Source organism: Natator depressus, chromosome 23 (genome assembly GCF_965152275.1).
Source record: "Natator depressus isolate rNatDep1 chromosome 23, rNatDep2.hap1, whole genome shotgun sequence".
Lineage (NCBI taxonomy): Eukaryota > Metazoa > Chordata > Testudines > Cheloniidae > Natator > Natator depressus.
The window spans coordinates 723,259-736,340 of NC_134256.1; the positions used below are offsets into that span (position 1 = coordinate 723,259).

Here is a 13,082-nt window from a genome sequence, read left to right on the forward strand (position 1 = left end):
CATCCCACCAATTGGTGGGGTTGTTTTTATGGCTGCAGGTGCGGGAGGGGATCTGCCTCTCAGACCCCAATTCCTAGGAACCACAGCCTCCCTGGGGAGCTGGCCAGCCCGAGAAGCTCCTGAGCAGCCGGCTTGGGAGTGATGTAGAGGAGAGCAGGGTAGCCCCAAGCCCCGGAGCCCAGGCCTCCAGAGCCAACAGGACAGGATTCGCCGGGCGCCATGTGTCCTCCGGGCTGGTGCATTCTGCAGGGCTGTTGGGACTGTGGGCTCTTCAGGGGAGGGGCTGTCTCTTGCTCTGCGTCTGCGCGGCCCCTGGCACACCAGGGCCCTGATTGCGGTCGGGGACGGGGAGGCACCCGGCACGATGGGGCCTCTATGTAATAAATAACAGGTGACCCATTGCTAATGAGGAGCCTGACAAACACAGGAGGTCCCTGTCTCTCCACCCTGCCTGGACAGCTCAGAGCAGGCGCTGGGAGCACGCCAGCAAATCCCGCAAACACAGAGCGAGGCTGCCACCCCGTGGCCACGCAAAGTCCAGGCAGCATCTCTGGCAGAGCTGAGCCCAGAGAAGCCAGCCCTCCCAGCCAGCGACTCGCTGGGCTGCACCTCCGTCTCCTGGCACGTCCACACTCCAATCTCAGATGGACAGTGTGCATGCACGCTGCCCATGTGAACACGCCTATCCCACGGAGATACCCGCATGCACACGCCCTCACTCTCATTGCTCAGCCTGTCACCAGGGCACCATCTCGGCCTCTCCCAGCGCCCAACCCCCAACCCCCAAGCTCCGGCTAAGCCTTGCTGACTTCCTGCTGCGCATCTCTGCCACGCATCCCATCGCACCACCCGGCCCCAGCTCCCGCCCAGGCCCTCGCTCGCTGCCACTCCCGCTCCCAGCCAGGCAGACGCAGGCTTGCCCTGCGTGGATCTATTCCGATGCTGCTGCAGAGACCAGGCGCAGAATGGGGGTGTCCTGGGGGGCTGCAGGGCACTGAGCTGCACCAGGTATGGGCTGCTCCATCGCCCACGCAAGGGTTCCAGCCCCCGCCGCACAGGGCAAAGCGGCTGTTAGCACTGGTGAGTTTCCCCATCCGGGGCCATCAGACCCAGAGATGCTGGGCCAGAAGGAGCCATTGTGCCACCCCCTCCAGCCCACTGTGTACCAGAGAGCCTCCCCTGGATGGCCCGGGCCCCATTCGCGGGCTGCGCTCCTCAACCAAGGGACATTTATTCACACGTACAAACACCCGACACGTGTCCCCGCCAGGCGGAGCAGGGCCTCTGGCCCCACCAGAGAGGCCCAGTCCAACCAGCACCGGAGCAAGGCCCTGACAGACCCACAGGCAGGGGGTCTCTGCCTGCCCCGTAACGAACCCGCCGACCCGACTCGTAACGAACTAACCTGGGAGTCAGCGAGGGAGCGACGCTGCAGGACTCAGCTCCCACCCCGACCCCGCACCGCGAGTCCGGCCAGCGCGGCCAGGATGCGCTGCCATGCGCTTTGTAGGGGCAGGACCATGGGCCCTCCCAGAGCTGGGGAGAGAACCCAGGAGTCCTGACACCCAGCTCCCTGCTCTGACCACTAGGCCCCTGTCAGGGCTAGGCCCAGACACACAACCCTGGCCGTCACTGGTGTTGCTTTCTGTGCCGCAGGATCTCCGTGGACGTGAACAAGAAGTCCCGCTCGCAGGCATCGCAGTGATAAAGTCTCTGCAGAGCAGTTGCTTTGGCTGAACTCTCAGCGGCCTCTTCCAGGGGAGCTGCAAGAGCAGACGAAACGGTGTCACCTGACGGGCCGAGCAGCCGACCTGGCAGCTAGGACCCCCCTGGGTGGCTTGGCTGGGACGCCCCGTCCCCGTGGAGCAACATGCCCGGTGGCCCCCAGCCAGCGCAGCACCTGGGGCAGAGACCGGCTGGGCTGGGACCCACCCCAGAACCCCCAGGCCTGCGCGGTGACCGGACGGGGGACGCCAGCCCTGGAACCCAGGCCGACAACTGCTCTCGTGGCTCACGCGCTCCATGGGGGTGAAGGGCATGTAGAGGGCGCAGTGCGGGCAGGTCCAGAAGCTGCGCAGACAGTCGCTGTACAGGTCGGTCTCGCTCTGCAAGGGACAAAGTCGGAGGGGCGCAGGGTGGGACCCGGAGCCTTCGCCTCAGGGGCTGCCGGCCCCGATCCGGGGAGCGGGGTGCAACCCAGAACCTCTGCCTGGGGAATGCTGGCCCCAGTTCGGGAACGGGAAGGGGAGCCGGGGGGGGGGAAGGGAGGGAAGCTGAGGGGCCCACAGCCGCTGCCTTGGGGCCCCCTGATCTGGGCCAGAGGAGCTGTGGGGGGATATGGAGCCCCTGCCTTGGAGGCCGCTAGTCCCCATCAGGGGGGAGCCCCGGGCTCCCAGCACTCACCGCGAGGCAGTTGTAGGTCAGGAACTCAGCCACCCTGTAGCCGCCCTTCTCCTCGTCCGGCGTCATCTCTGCCCCCTGGAACAGCCCCGGGAGCCCCGGCGCGGCCGCCACCGTCTGGGGCCCCACGTAGCCGTTCTGCTTCTCCAGCGCCGTCAGCCGGCGCAGGCTGTACTGCACCTGCAGGGGGCGCCGGGGGTGAGGCCCGGGGGACGAGGGCGAGTCACCCGGCTACCGGCCCGGCTGCTCCCTCCCTGCCCGGAGAGAGCTGCATTCCCCGGCACAGGGTCTGCACAAGGCACCAGGCAACACCCCCACCCCCCCAGCACGGGGGGAGCTGCCCGGGGGCGCCCCGCTATCTGCCACCCCCACCCCCACCAGCGCGGGGGGAGCTGCCCAGGGGACGAGGGCAAGTCACCCGGCTACGGGCCCGGCTGCTCCCTCCCTGCCCGGAGAGAGCTGCATTCTCCGGCACAGGGTCTGCACAACGCACCGGGCAACACCCCCCCCCCAGCACGGGGGGAGCTGCCCGGGGGCGCCCCGCTATCTGCCACCCCCACCAGCGCGGGGGGAGCTGCCCAGGGGACGAGGGCAAGTCACCCAGCTACGGGCCCGGCTGCTCCCTCCCTGCCCGGAGAGAGCTGCATTCTCCGGCACAGGGTCTGCACAAGGCACCGGGCAACACCCCCACCCCCCCAGCACGGGGGGAGCTGCCCGGGGGCGCCCCGCTATCTGCCACCCCCACCCCCACCAGCGCGGGGGGAGCTGCCCAGGGGACGAGGGCAAGTCACCCGGCTACGGGCCCGGCTGCTCCCTCCCTGCCCGGAGAGAGCTGCATTCCCCGGCACAGGGTCTGCACAAGGCACCGGGCAACACCCCCGGCCCCACCAGCGTGGGAAGAGCTGCCCGGGGGCGCCCCGCTTCGGGCACCCCCACCCCCACCAGCGTGGGGGGAGCTGCCTGGGGGCGCCCGGCTACCTGCACCCCCCACCCCCACCAGCGTGGGGGGAGCTGCCGGGGGCGCCCGGCTACCTGCGCCCCCCACCCCCACCAGCGCGGAGGGAGCTGCCCGGGGGCGCCCTGCTACCTGCCCCCCCACCCCCACGAGCACGGGGGGAGCTGCCTGGGGGTGCCCTGCTACGGGCACCCCCATCTCCACCAGTGCAGGGGGAGCAGCTGGGGGAGGGGCTCAGATCCTGCAAACACACCATGTGCAGATTGGTGGTGGTGGGGATCGCGGCCAGTGTCCAGGCTGCCCCCCAGCCCGTCCTATTGACGTGTGGGTGACAGCTGTCCCAGACAGCACACACCCAGCGAGGGGAGGCAATGTACCGGTGCACTGCACAGGGAACTACCAGCCGTGCCCCCCCGGTGGCATGAGCCTGCGCAGGCCCTGCCCCATGCCTCAGTTTCCCCATCCGTAGGGTGGGGAGGATGTTCCCTCGCTACCTGCGGAGCAGAGGGGTGCAAAGCTCGGTGGAAAGGTTTCCCTGGGGGGCTGCAGGGCCTGAGCTGCCCGGGGCGGACCCTGGCTCGGCCCGGCTGCACTGGGGAAGCTGCAGATACCTTCTGCTGCAGGAACTCCAGCAGCCCCTGCCTCAGCATCGCCACCTCCCGAGGGTCCGGCCTGTGCCCTGGCTCCCCGCGCCTCCCCTCCAGCTGCCGGTTCAGGAGCCCCTCCCAGGCGGCGCGGAGCTGCAGGGCTGCGGAGAGCAGCCGCAGGGCCGCCGCGCTGTCCGGCACGCACAGCTCCAGCCAGGAGTCTGCCACCAGCCGCGTGCAGTCAGCGTTGGTGTCCAGGGCCCGGGAGAACAGTAGGAGAGCCTGGGAGGAGAGAGCAATGGTCAGGTCGGGGGGGGGCAGAGCCATGGTCAGCTATGGGGATACCTGGGGGGCAGAGCCATGGTCGGCTATGGGGGGGTCTGGGTCACAGAGGGTGAGAGCAGGAGGGGGCACGGAAGGGGAGGACCGACAGTGCAGGGGTGACATCGGGAAGCGCGGGGGCAGGGAGAGGGTAGGGGAGCCAGGGGGCGGGGTGTGGGGCAGGGCCAGGCGCCCACCTGCAGGGCCGGCGCCCGCAGGCAGTTCACCAAGTACGGCTTGTTGGTCTCCAGCAGCGAGACGAAGGCCAGGAGCTGGTGCCGGCTGCTCAGCCCCTCCTGGGAACCTGCAAAGCCACAAGAGGGGGGCTCAGCTCAGCCCTGCCGTGGGGGCTGGGGCGACCATAGGGTGGGGAGGGCCCACAGCCCCCTCAGCCCCACTGCTCTGAGCGGGGCCAGCAGAACACGTGGAGGGGCACAGCCGGCTTGGGGGCTTGGCTTCAGGGGCCCTGGCTTCCAGCCCCGGCTCCCCCACAGACACCCTGCGTGACCCCAGGCTAGTCCCTGCATCTCTCTGGGACCCAGTCGCCCTGTGCCACGGGGAGAAGGGTCCTTGCCGGGTCTGGTTGGACTGGGAGCTCTCTCCGCGTCGGGGCACCAAGGGGCTGGGACCAGGCCACCCCCCGTCCCTCTCTCCCTACCTCTGCTCCTCCCGGGCTCTGCCTTCTCCTCTGTGGCCTGCAGCAGCTCTGGGCTGCTGGCAAAGACGCAGGTCGGGTGCAGGACAATCCCCTGCTTGTTCTTGGTGTGAAAAATCTGCCAGGAGACCAGATGAGGCATCAGGGCCGGGGCCAGTGGCCATGCTGGGTGACTGCAACCAGTGCTGGAGACCCCAGCCTGGGGCACAGCTCTCACGGGCTTCCTCCTTTGCAGACTCCCAAACCTCTAGACCCAACCCCGTTCCCTTTCCAGAGGTGGGAAAGAACCCAGGAGCCCTGGCTCCCACCTCCCAGCTCTAACCACCAGACTCCCATCCCCTCCCAGAGCTGAGACAGGCCCCAGGAGCTGGAGGGGGGTCGGGAGAGGCGCACCTGGTCAGAGTCTTTGCGGCAGCTGTTGTACTGATCGGGCACGGCCAGCTGGGGGTAGAGACCCCTGCACAGCACCAGCTTGAGCAGGGCAAGCTGGTGGGAGGAGAGGGCCGCGCCGGACGCAGCCTGGAGCTCGTCCACGTTGTGCCGTAGCTTGAACTTGACGTCCTGCCGAAGGAAGGGGCGATGGGTGTGAGGGGGGCAGAGCTGAGAGGAGCTCAGGGCGCCCCCGGCAGCCCCTTGGAGCACCCCACTGCGACAGCACTGCCTAGCCTGGGCTCCGGCAGGCAGAGCTGGGCACTGCCCCCGTCCCGGCAAACCCTGCGGGCAGACGCTCCCGGGCTCCCAGCAGGGAGGGGCCAGCACTGTCACAGCCACGGGGTCCTGGCCCCCTTCCACCAGCCGGGCTCGGTGCCCACAGCCCCTCGGCCACGCAGGGGCATGGCCCCGGCTTACACCCAGGGGACGTATCCAATGTCACAGAGACGGGGCCAGGAACTGAACCCAGGAGTGGTGGGGGCCATGGCCAGTCCCAACCCCCACCCACTGCTCTAACCCACTGGACCCCACTCCCCTCCCAGAGCAGGGTCAGAACCCAGGAGTCCTGGCTCCCTCCTGCTGGTGGGGGGAGGGCATGGCAGGAAGCCAGCAGGTGACACAGAGAAAGCTCTTGGTGCCGGCTTGGCCCCAGTGAGGAGTGGGATGGGGGAGCCCAGCAGGGCGGTGCCCTCTTCCCCACACTCTCCCCACTGGGGCCCCCCTCCCATGCACCTGGATATCGACGCCTGACGGCCCGGTCCTGCTGGCACCCTCGTCGCTGGAGGAGCCGGCCTCCCCTTCCTGCAGCCTCAGCACCTTGCGCTTCCGCCCCTCCGTCTCCTCATGCCGCTGCCGCAGCCGGTGCAGCTCCCGGCGCTCCCGGTGTCGGCTCTGCCGGGCGTAGCTGTCCCTGGGCCCCTGCACAGGCTCCAGCAGACCGTGGTCCCGGAGCAGCTCCTGGGGGTGGGGGCAGGAGGTTAGGTGGGGAAGGGGCTAGGGTGGGGGCAGTGCTGGGTTCTGAGGGGGACACCTAGACGCTGGAGGGGAGGGATAGGATACAGAAGGACCTAGACAAATTGGAGGATTGGGCCAAAAGAAATCTGATGAGGTTCAATAAGGATAAGTGCAGAGTCCTGCACTTAGGATGGAAGAATCCAATGCACCGCTACAGACTACGGACCGAATGGCTAGGCAGCAGTTCTGCGGAAAAGGACCTAGGGGTGACAGTGGACGAGAAGCTGGATATGAGTCAGCAGTGTGCCCTTGTTGCCAAGAAGGCCAATGGCATTTTGGGATGTATAAGTAGGGGCATAGCGAGCAGATCGAGGGATGTGATCGTTCCCCTCTATTCGACACTGGTGAGGCCTCATCTGGAGTACTGTGTCCAGTTTTGGGCCCCACACTACAAGAAGGATGTGGATAAATTGGAGAGAGTCCAGCGAAGGGCAACAAAAATGATTAGGGGTCTAGAGCACATGACTTATGAAGAGAGGCTGAGGGAGCTGGGATTGTTTAGTCTGCAGAAGAGAAGAATGAGGGGGGATTTGATAGCTGCTTTCAACTACCTGAAAGGGGGTTCCAAAGAGGATGGCTCTAGACTGTTCTCAATGGTAGCAGATGACAGAACGAGGAGTAATGGTCTCAAGTTGCAATGGGGGAGGTTTAGATTGGATATTAGGAAAAACTTTTTCACTAAGAGGGTGGTGAAACACTGGAATGCGTTACCTAGGGAGGTGGTAGAATCTCCTTCCTTAGATGTTTTTAAGGTCAGGCTTGACAAAGCCCTGGCTGGGATGATTTAACTGGGAATTGGTCCTGCTTCGAGCAGGGGGTTGGACTAGATGACCTTCTGGGGTCCCTTCCAACCCTGATATTCTATGATTCTATGATTCTATGATTCTCCCGCCGCACACCCACCTGGAACTGGCGCCGCAGGTTGGCCGCCTCGTAGAGCCGGTGCTCCTCCAGCCCCCGGCGCCGGCACCACTTCCGGGAGCTGCCAGCCCGCTCCGACTTCACCTGCCGGCCACACCAAAGCCTCAGGTTATTCGGGGAGGGGCAGGGAGCCATCCTGCTGCACCCCACAGCTCCCGCCACGGGGCATCTCCTCCCCCAGAGCACCCCCCACAGCTCCCGCCACGGGGCATCTCCTCCCCCAGAGCACCCCCCACAGCTCCCGCCACGGGGCATCTCCTCCCCCAGATCCTCAACAGCTCCCCCACAGGATGTAACCCGCCCCAATACACGCCACCCAAGGGGTCTGCCCCCACAAGCCCTCCTGCAGAGCAGATGGCCTGCCAGTCCCACCTGCACCCACTCGTTGAAGGTATTGAGCAGTGTCAGCGGGTCGCCGTGGGGGCTCTCGAGGGGCCGGCGGGCCGTGGCACAGTCCGGGTTGGTGCGTGTGGGGCGCAGGAATGGGGACTGCACGCTCAGCGCTGCCGCCACAGTGAGCACCGGCTCAGCCAGCCCGAAGAGCGCACCCAGAACCAGCATCTTCCCTGCAGCGGGATGGGGGGAGCAGAGCGTTATGGGGGCGGGGGGGGGCAGCGAACCACCTCCCACCCCCATCCCAAGGGTTAAAGTCCCTCTCCATGCCCCTGGTGCCCACCCCACCCCCGATTTACCCCCGCCCCCAGCCAGGGCCTCCCCAGCCCCCCACGGCACCTCACCGATCACCACGTCCACGGGCAGCTGGGCCAGCAGGCTCCCGATGGGCGTCAAGCTCTCGGACCTGTCCAGCGCCCCCTGCTCCCTCAAGTAGCGCACGGCTGTCTCCAGGCTGGACTGGGGGGGCGGCTCCAGGAAGGGGAAGGTGCGGGGGTCACCCAGCCCCATGCTCTTCATCTGGGGGGTGGAGAAATGGAAGATTAGCCCTTTACCTGGACGTCATCACCGCTGCAGAACGGACATGCGGGTCACGTGTGAGGAGCTGTGTATCTGCCCTGAAAAGTGTGTTCGGAAGGTGTGTGAGACAAGCAGGCCAGAAGGCGCCCCAGATGCTCCTGCCAGGCAGGAGAGAAGAGACGCTTACCTCACCCGGGCTGAGCATCGGGGGGGTCACAAGCACACCCACTTACTCTGAGCAAAAGATGGATCGATAGACTGCAGGAACACCCACAAACAGCAGGGTGACCCTGCTTGGACTTTTGGGGTGTAACTGGGGTACAGAGAGACACCCGGGATCCTTCACCGAGGGGCAAGCAGCCAGCTGGCTCGTTCTATGACTGGAGGATCACAGCCGTTCTGGCTGGTCCTTGCTGGGAGACACAGACCGGCTGTTCGTTCAGCTCAGGCTCGCATAGCATGCCGAGGTTTTATTTTATAAGTGACCCCAATCATCCATTAATTCGACCTGCTGCTTCTCGAACCTCCGCTCTCCACTAAACCCCTGTCTTGTTCTCACGCTGAACGGCTCCGCCGGCTGTGTGCTAAGCGGAGCTGTGCGCCAAGCAGAGCTGTGCGCCAGGGGGTGATGGCGAGCTGGGGCGCGCTGCTCCTTGGGGAGCGGCGGAAGGGGGCTGGATGCCGTAGGGTGGCGCTTGGAGGTCTTGGGTGTTGGAGGGTGCTGCCCTGCAGGACCGTGGAGCCGAGAGGGGAGGGCTCGCGTGGCCTGTAGCCGGTGGAGTCAGAGTGGACCCCCGGCAGGGACAGCCTCACAGCCCTGGAAGCGTCACGCAGAGGCTGGGAGGCTGCAGGGGCTGGGCCCAGCGCTTCCTCCCGTGATGCTGGAGACCTGGGAGCGAGTTCCGGCTCCAAGGATGCTGCACGAGCCAGCACTCGGCACGGCCACACATTAGGTAGGCTGGGGGCTCAGCCCTCCAGAGCAGAGCATCTACCCAGGTTCCCCCCTTTCGAAGGACAGCTCCCCCCAGCAGTGACAGACCCGCCTGGGGATGGTGGAGATCCCCCCTCCCCGGCTCTGTCTACCTGCAGCACCAGGGCGTCGAGCGCCACGCGCTGGATCTCCGGCACCGGGTAGGGGGCGAAGGCGTCGTAGTCAGATTCAGCGTAGAGCCGGTAGCAGACCCCGGGGCCCGTCCGGCCCGCACGCCCCTTCCGCTGCTCGGCGCTGGCCCGGCTGATCCAGAACTCCTGCAGCCGCTGCAGCTTGGCCTGGGGGTCGTAGCCGAGTTCCTTCACCTTCCCTGGGGGGCAGGACAGGCAGACACTCTGGGGACAATCTCCACACGCCTCACCCAGCACCCGGCCGCCCCCATCCTGCAGTGCTCAGAGCCACAGCCAAAGGGGAGTCCCAGGCCGGCCCGGAGAGTGGAACCCCCACCCCACCAGCTGGTGCTGGCCCATGCCTCCCAGCCCCGAAGCGAGGGGAGGGTGTCTCACCAGAGTCCAGCACAAAGCGCACCCCATCGATGGTGACCGAGGTCTCGGCGATGTTGGTGGAGACGATGCATTTCCGGACTCCTGGGGGGGGCATGTCAAACACCTGGGGGGTGAGGGGAAGAGATGGGGAGTCACAGCTCCTGACACACCCCGCCACCCCTGCTGGTCCCCTCTGCACCCCCACACACGGCTACTCTCCACCCCCTCCCCCTCCCTTCGCCCAACACAGTCGCTCCCCCGCCCACCCCACAGCACCGCTCCCCCCAGCCACCCCACGCACCCCCCTTCCTAGCCCCCACAGCCACTCCCCAGCTACGTTCCCCTCCTAGCCCCATCTCTGATGCCAGCTCCCCACAGCACGCTCCCCCACCGGGGGGCACAGCCCAGTCCAGCGGAGGCCTTGGCCCCTGCCCCGCGCCCAGACCCACCTTGTCCTGCTCGGCAATGGAGAGGGTGCTGTGCAGGGGCAGCACGACCCAGCGCTGGGTGTGGGTGGCATAGGCCTGGGCCGCCTCCAGCACGGCGCTGATCTCCGCCACCCCGCTCAGGAAGACGAGCAGGTCGCCCCGCTCCTCGGGCGGGTACTTGTGGTCGATGGCCTGCAGCACTCGCAGGTAGGGCCGGGGGTCCAGCCGCTCCGGCTTCCCGCTCGCTGCCAGAGCCTCCTCTTGGGGGATGGGCTGGTAGACGACCTGGGCAAGCAGAGACGCCATGGCCACAGGGCAGGGAGAGAGAGCGCCCGACGCTGGGCAGCCCGAGGGCCGGCCCCGCAGGGACACCGCCCTCATCCGCCCAGCAGGCTGGAGGTGCAGGGAGAGGGAGGGCAGTGGCGTGGCTTAGCCGGCTCAGCACCGGGAGCCGGGACTCCTGGGTTCTGCCCGCACTATGGGCAGGGAGTGAGGCCCAGTGGGTTAGAACCAGGGGGGCTGGGAAGCCAGGACTCCTGGGTTCTAATCCGCCTGTGTACAGACACAGCTGCATCTCAGCACCGGATGAGGGATCCCTGTACACACAGCCCCCGTGCCCCACCCCAGAGGTGGCCACGTCTCAGCACTGGGGAGGGGATCCCCAAGGATGCGGCAGGGGTACAGCAAGGGGCTCCCCAAGTTCCCATCCACTCCCACCCCCCATGCTCTCACCGTGATGGGGAAGAGCCGGCCGGGCACCTGCACCACGGGGGCACCCCCGAAGTACCCCGCAAAGAGGCGGATGTTGATGGTGGCCGACATGAGCACCAGCTTGAGGTCGGGGCGGGCGGGCAGCAGGCGGCGCAGCACGCCCAGAAGGAAGTCGCTATGCAAGTGCCGCTCGTGCACCTCGTCGGCAATCAGCACCTGGTACCCGGGCAGCGCCGGCTCGCGCTGCACCTGCCGCAGCAGCAGCCCCTCCGTCAGGAAGACGATCTTGGTGGCCGGGGAGCGGGTGCTCTCGAAGCGGATCTGGTATCCCACCTGGGGAGGAGCAGGGGCAGGCGGGTAGTCAGCGGGAGGGGAGCCCAGCACCTGCCAGCCAGGGCAGAGGGCCAGCACGGAGGGAGCTCGCCCCAGACAGCTGGTGCTGAAATGCATGGAGCTGCCCTAAGAGAGGCCCCTGATCACCAGCACAGAGCCTTAGGGGCTCGGCCCAGACCCCCAGGCACTGCCTGCTCCCAGGGCACGGCCCAGACCCCCATGGGGGGTGGGAGGGAGGGCACAGCCTAGATCTCAGGGCTCTCTGCATCCCCAAGGCATGGCCCAGCCCCCATTCCCTGCATACAATCTCACCCACTGCCCCCACGCAGCAAGGCTAGGGGAGAACAGCGAGAGGCCACATGGGGTCGGGGCATCTGGGACCCCCGCCGGGTTTAGCTGGGATTCCCGGCCTGGAGGAGCTGGGGTCACAGCATGTCTCACGACTTCCCTGTCCGAATTCCCTCAGCCTGGCACAGACCCTGCCTGAGTCCTGGGGCACCCCTGGTCTCAGCCCCACTCACCTCAGCCCCATACTGGTGCAGGCTCTCAAAGCCCACCCGCTTGGCCAGCGAGATGCAGGCGATGCGACGTGGCTGGGTGCAGGCCACGTGACTGTACCCAGCCGCTAGCAGGTACTGGGGGACCTGTGTGGACTTGCCACAGCCCGTGTCGCCGGCTACCACCACCACCTGGTTCTGGGCCACAGCCCGCAGCAGCCGGTCGCGGTACTGAGCAATGGGCAGGGCCGCCCGCTCCCGCTGCAGCTTGGCCAGCTTGGCAAAGCTCTGCTTCTGGGCGAAGTCCAGGTAATGCAGCAGGACGGCGCGGAACTGGGAGCGCTGCTCGGCCGGCACCCCTGGGCCCTGCCGCGGACCCCCGCTCCTGCCCCACGCCAGCCCCTCCACGTCCCCGCTCAGCACCGACAGGTTGATCCGGTAGCACGGGTCGTACTCCCGTGGGAGGCCAGCCAGCCCAGGGGCAGCAGAGGGGTCAGCCCGGGCCGGGGGAGCCCACACCGCCGGCTCCCCCTTAGCCTTCAGGGTCTGGAAGCGCTGGAGCCGCTCGAAGAAGGCCCAGAACTGGCGGCTGTCTTCAGAGCCCGCCCGGATGTAATCCTGCTCCCGGAAATACAGCTCCTCCAGCCGGCGCCGCATCTCGGGGCAGCTCCAGTCCCAGTGGCCGCCCTGCTGCCCCCGGGACGGGGAGGGGTCTCTGCTTCGCCTCTTGGCCCTGCGCTCCTTCTCCGACGATAGCATCTCTGCCCCCTTGGGTCACCCCAGGCGAAGACCTCCCACTTCTCGGCAGAGACAGGGGATGGGAATCTGGATCTGGGGAACCCACAGGGGTCAGGGGGTTGGAAATCCGGACAGGGCTGCAGGCAGGAAACAGCTGAATCTCTGCGGGGGCCTCACCCTAACTGGCCACTCCGTGGTGGGTGAATAGGTTCGGGGGTCCCACTCAAGGCTGATCTCCCCAGTGCCTGGGGGTTGGGGGACAGAAAGCGATGTGTAAGGACAAGAACTCGTTCTGGAAGAGCACGAGCCCCGGGCCTGCTGGGCGATGGGCCGGGAACCCTGTGCCAGGCAGGGGGGATTAAACCCAAACACCTCTCTGGGCTTGATCCATCCCCTGGCACCTCCATTCCCCTATGGGCCCCCCGCACCCCCTGCTATCCCTCCCGCAGACCCCCCCATTCCCCTATGGGCCCCCCCGAGCCCCCTGCTATCCCTCCCACAGACCCACCTCCATTCCCCTATGGGCCCCCCGCACCCCCTGCTATCCCTCCCGCAGACCCCCCCTCCATTCCCCTATGGCCCCCCGCGCCCCCTGCTATCCCTCCCGCAGACCCCCCCATTCCCCTATGGGCCCCCCCGCACCCCCTGCTATCCCTCCCACAGACCCCCCCATTCCCCTATGGGCCCCCCCGCACCCCCTGC

General features: G+C 67.0%; 1 protein-coding gene across 1 annotated transcript; it reads right to left on the bottom strand.

Annotated features, from left to right (window-relative positions):
* DHX34 (DExH-box helicase 34) lies at positions 1-12,791 on the bottom strand. The gene is made up of 16 exons (XM_074937379.1): positions 11,667-12,791; positions 10,834-11,145; positions 10,123-10,386; positions 9,695-9,797; positions 9,281-9,498; positions 8,023-8,197; positions 7,658-7,851; positions 7,268-7,369; positions 6,083-6,307; positions 5,312-5,479; positions 4,922-5,036; positions 4,461-4,567; positions 3,967-4,224; positions 2,404-2,580; positions 1,973-2,105; positions 1-1,763 (listed from the first exon to the last, which is right to left on the bottom strand). Exons 1-16 carry the CDS (start codon positions 12,399-12,401, stop codon positions 1,630-1,632), a joined length of 3,420 nt encoding a protein of 1,139 aa, XP_074793480.1. The 5' UTR covers positions 12,402-12,791; the 3' UTR covers positions 1-1,629.
* Between the last annotated feature and the right edge of the window lie 291 nt (positions 12,792-13,082).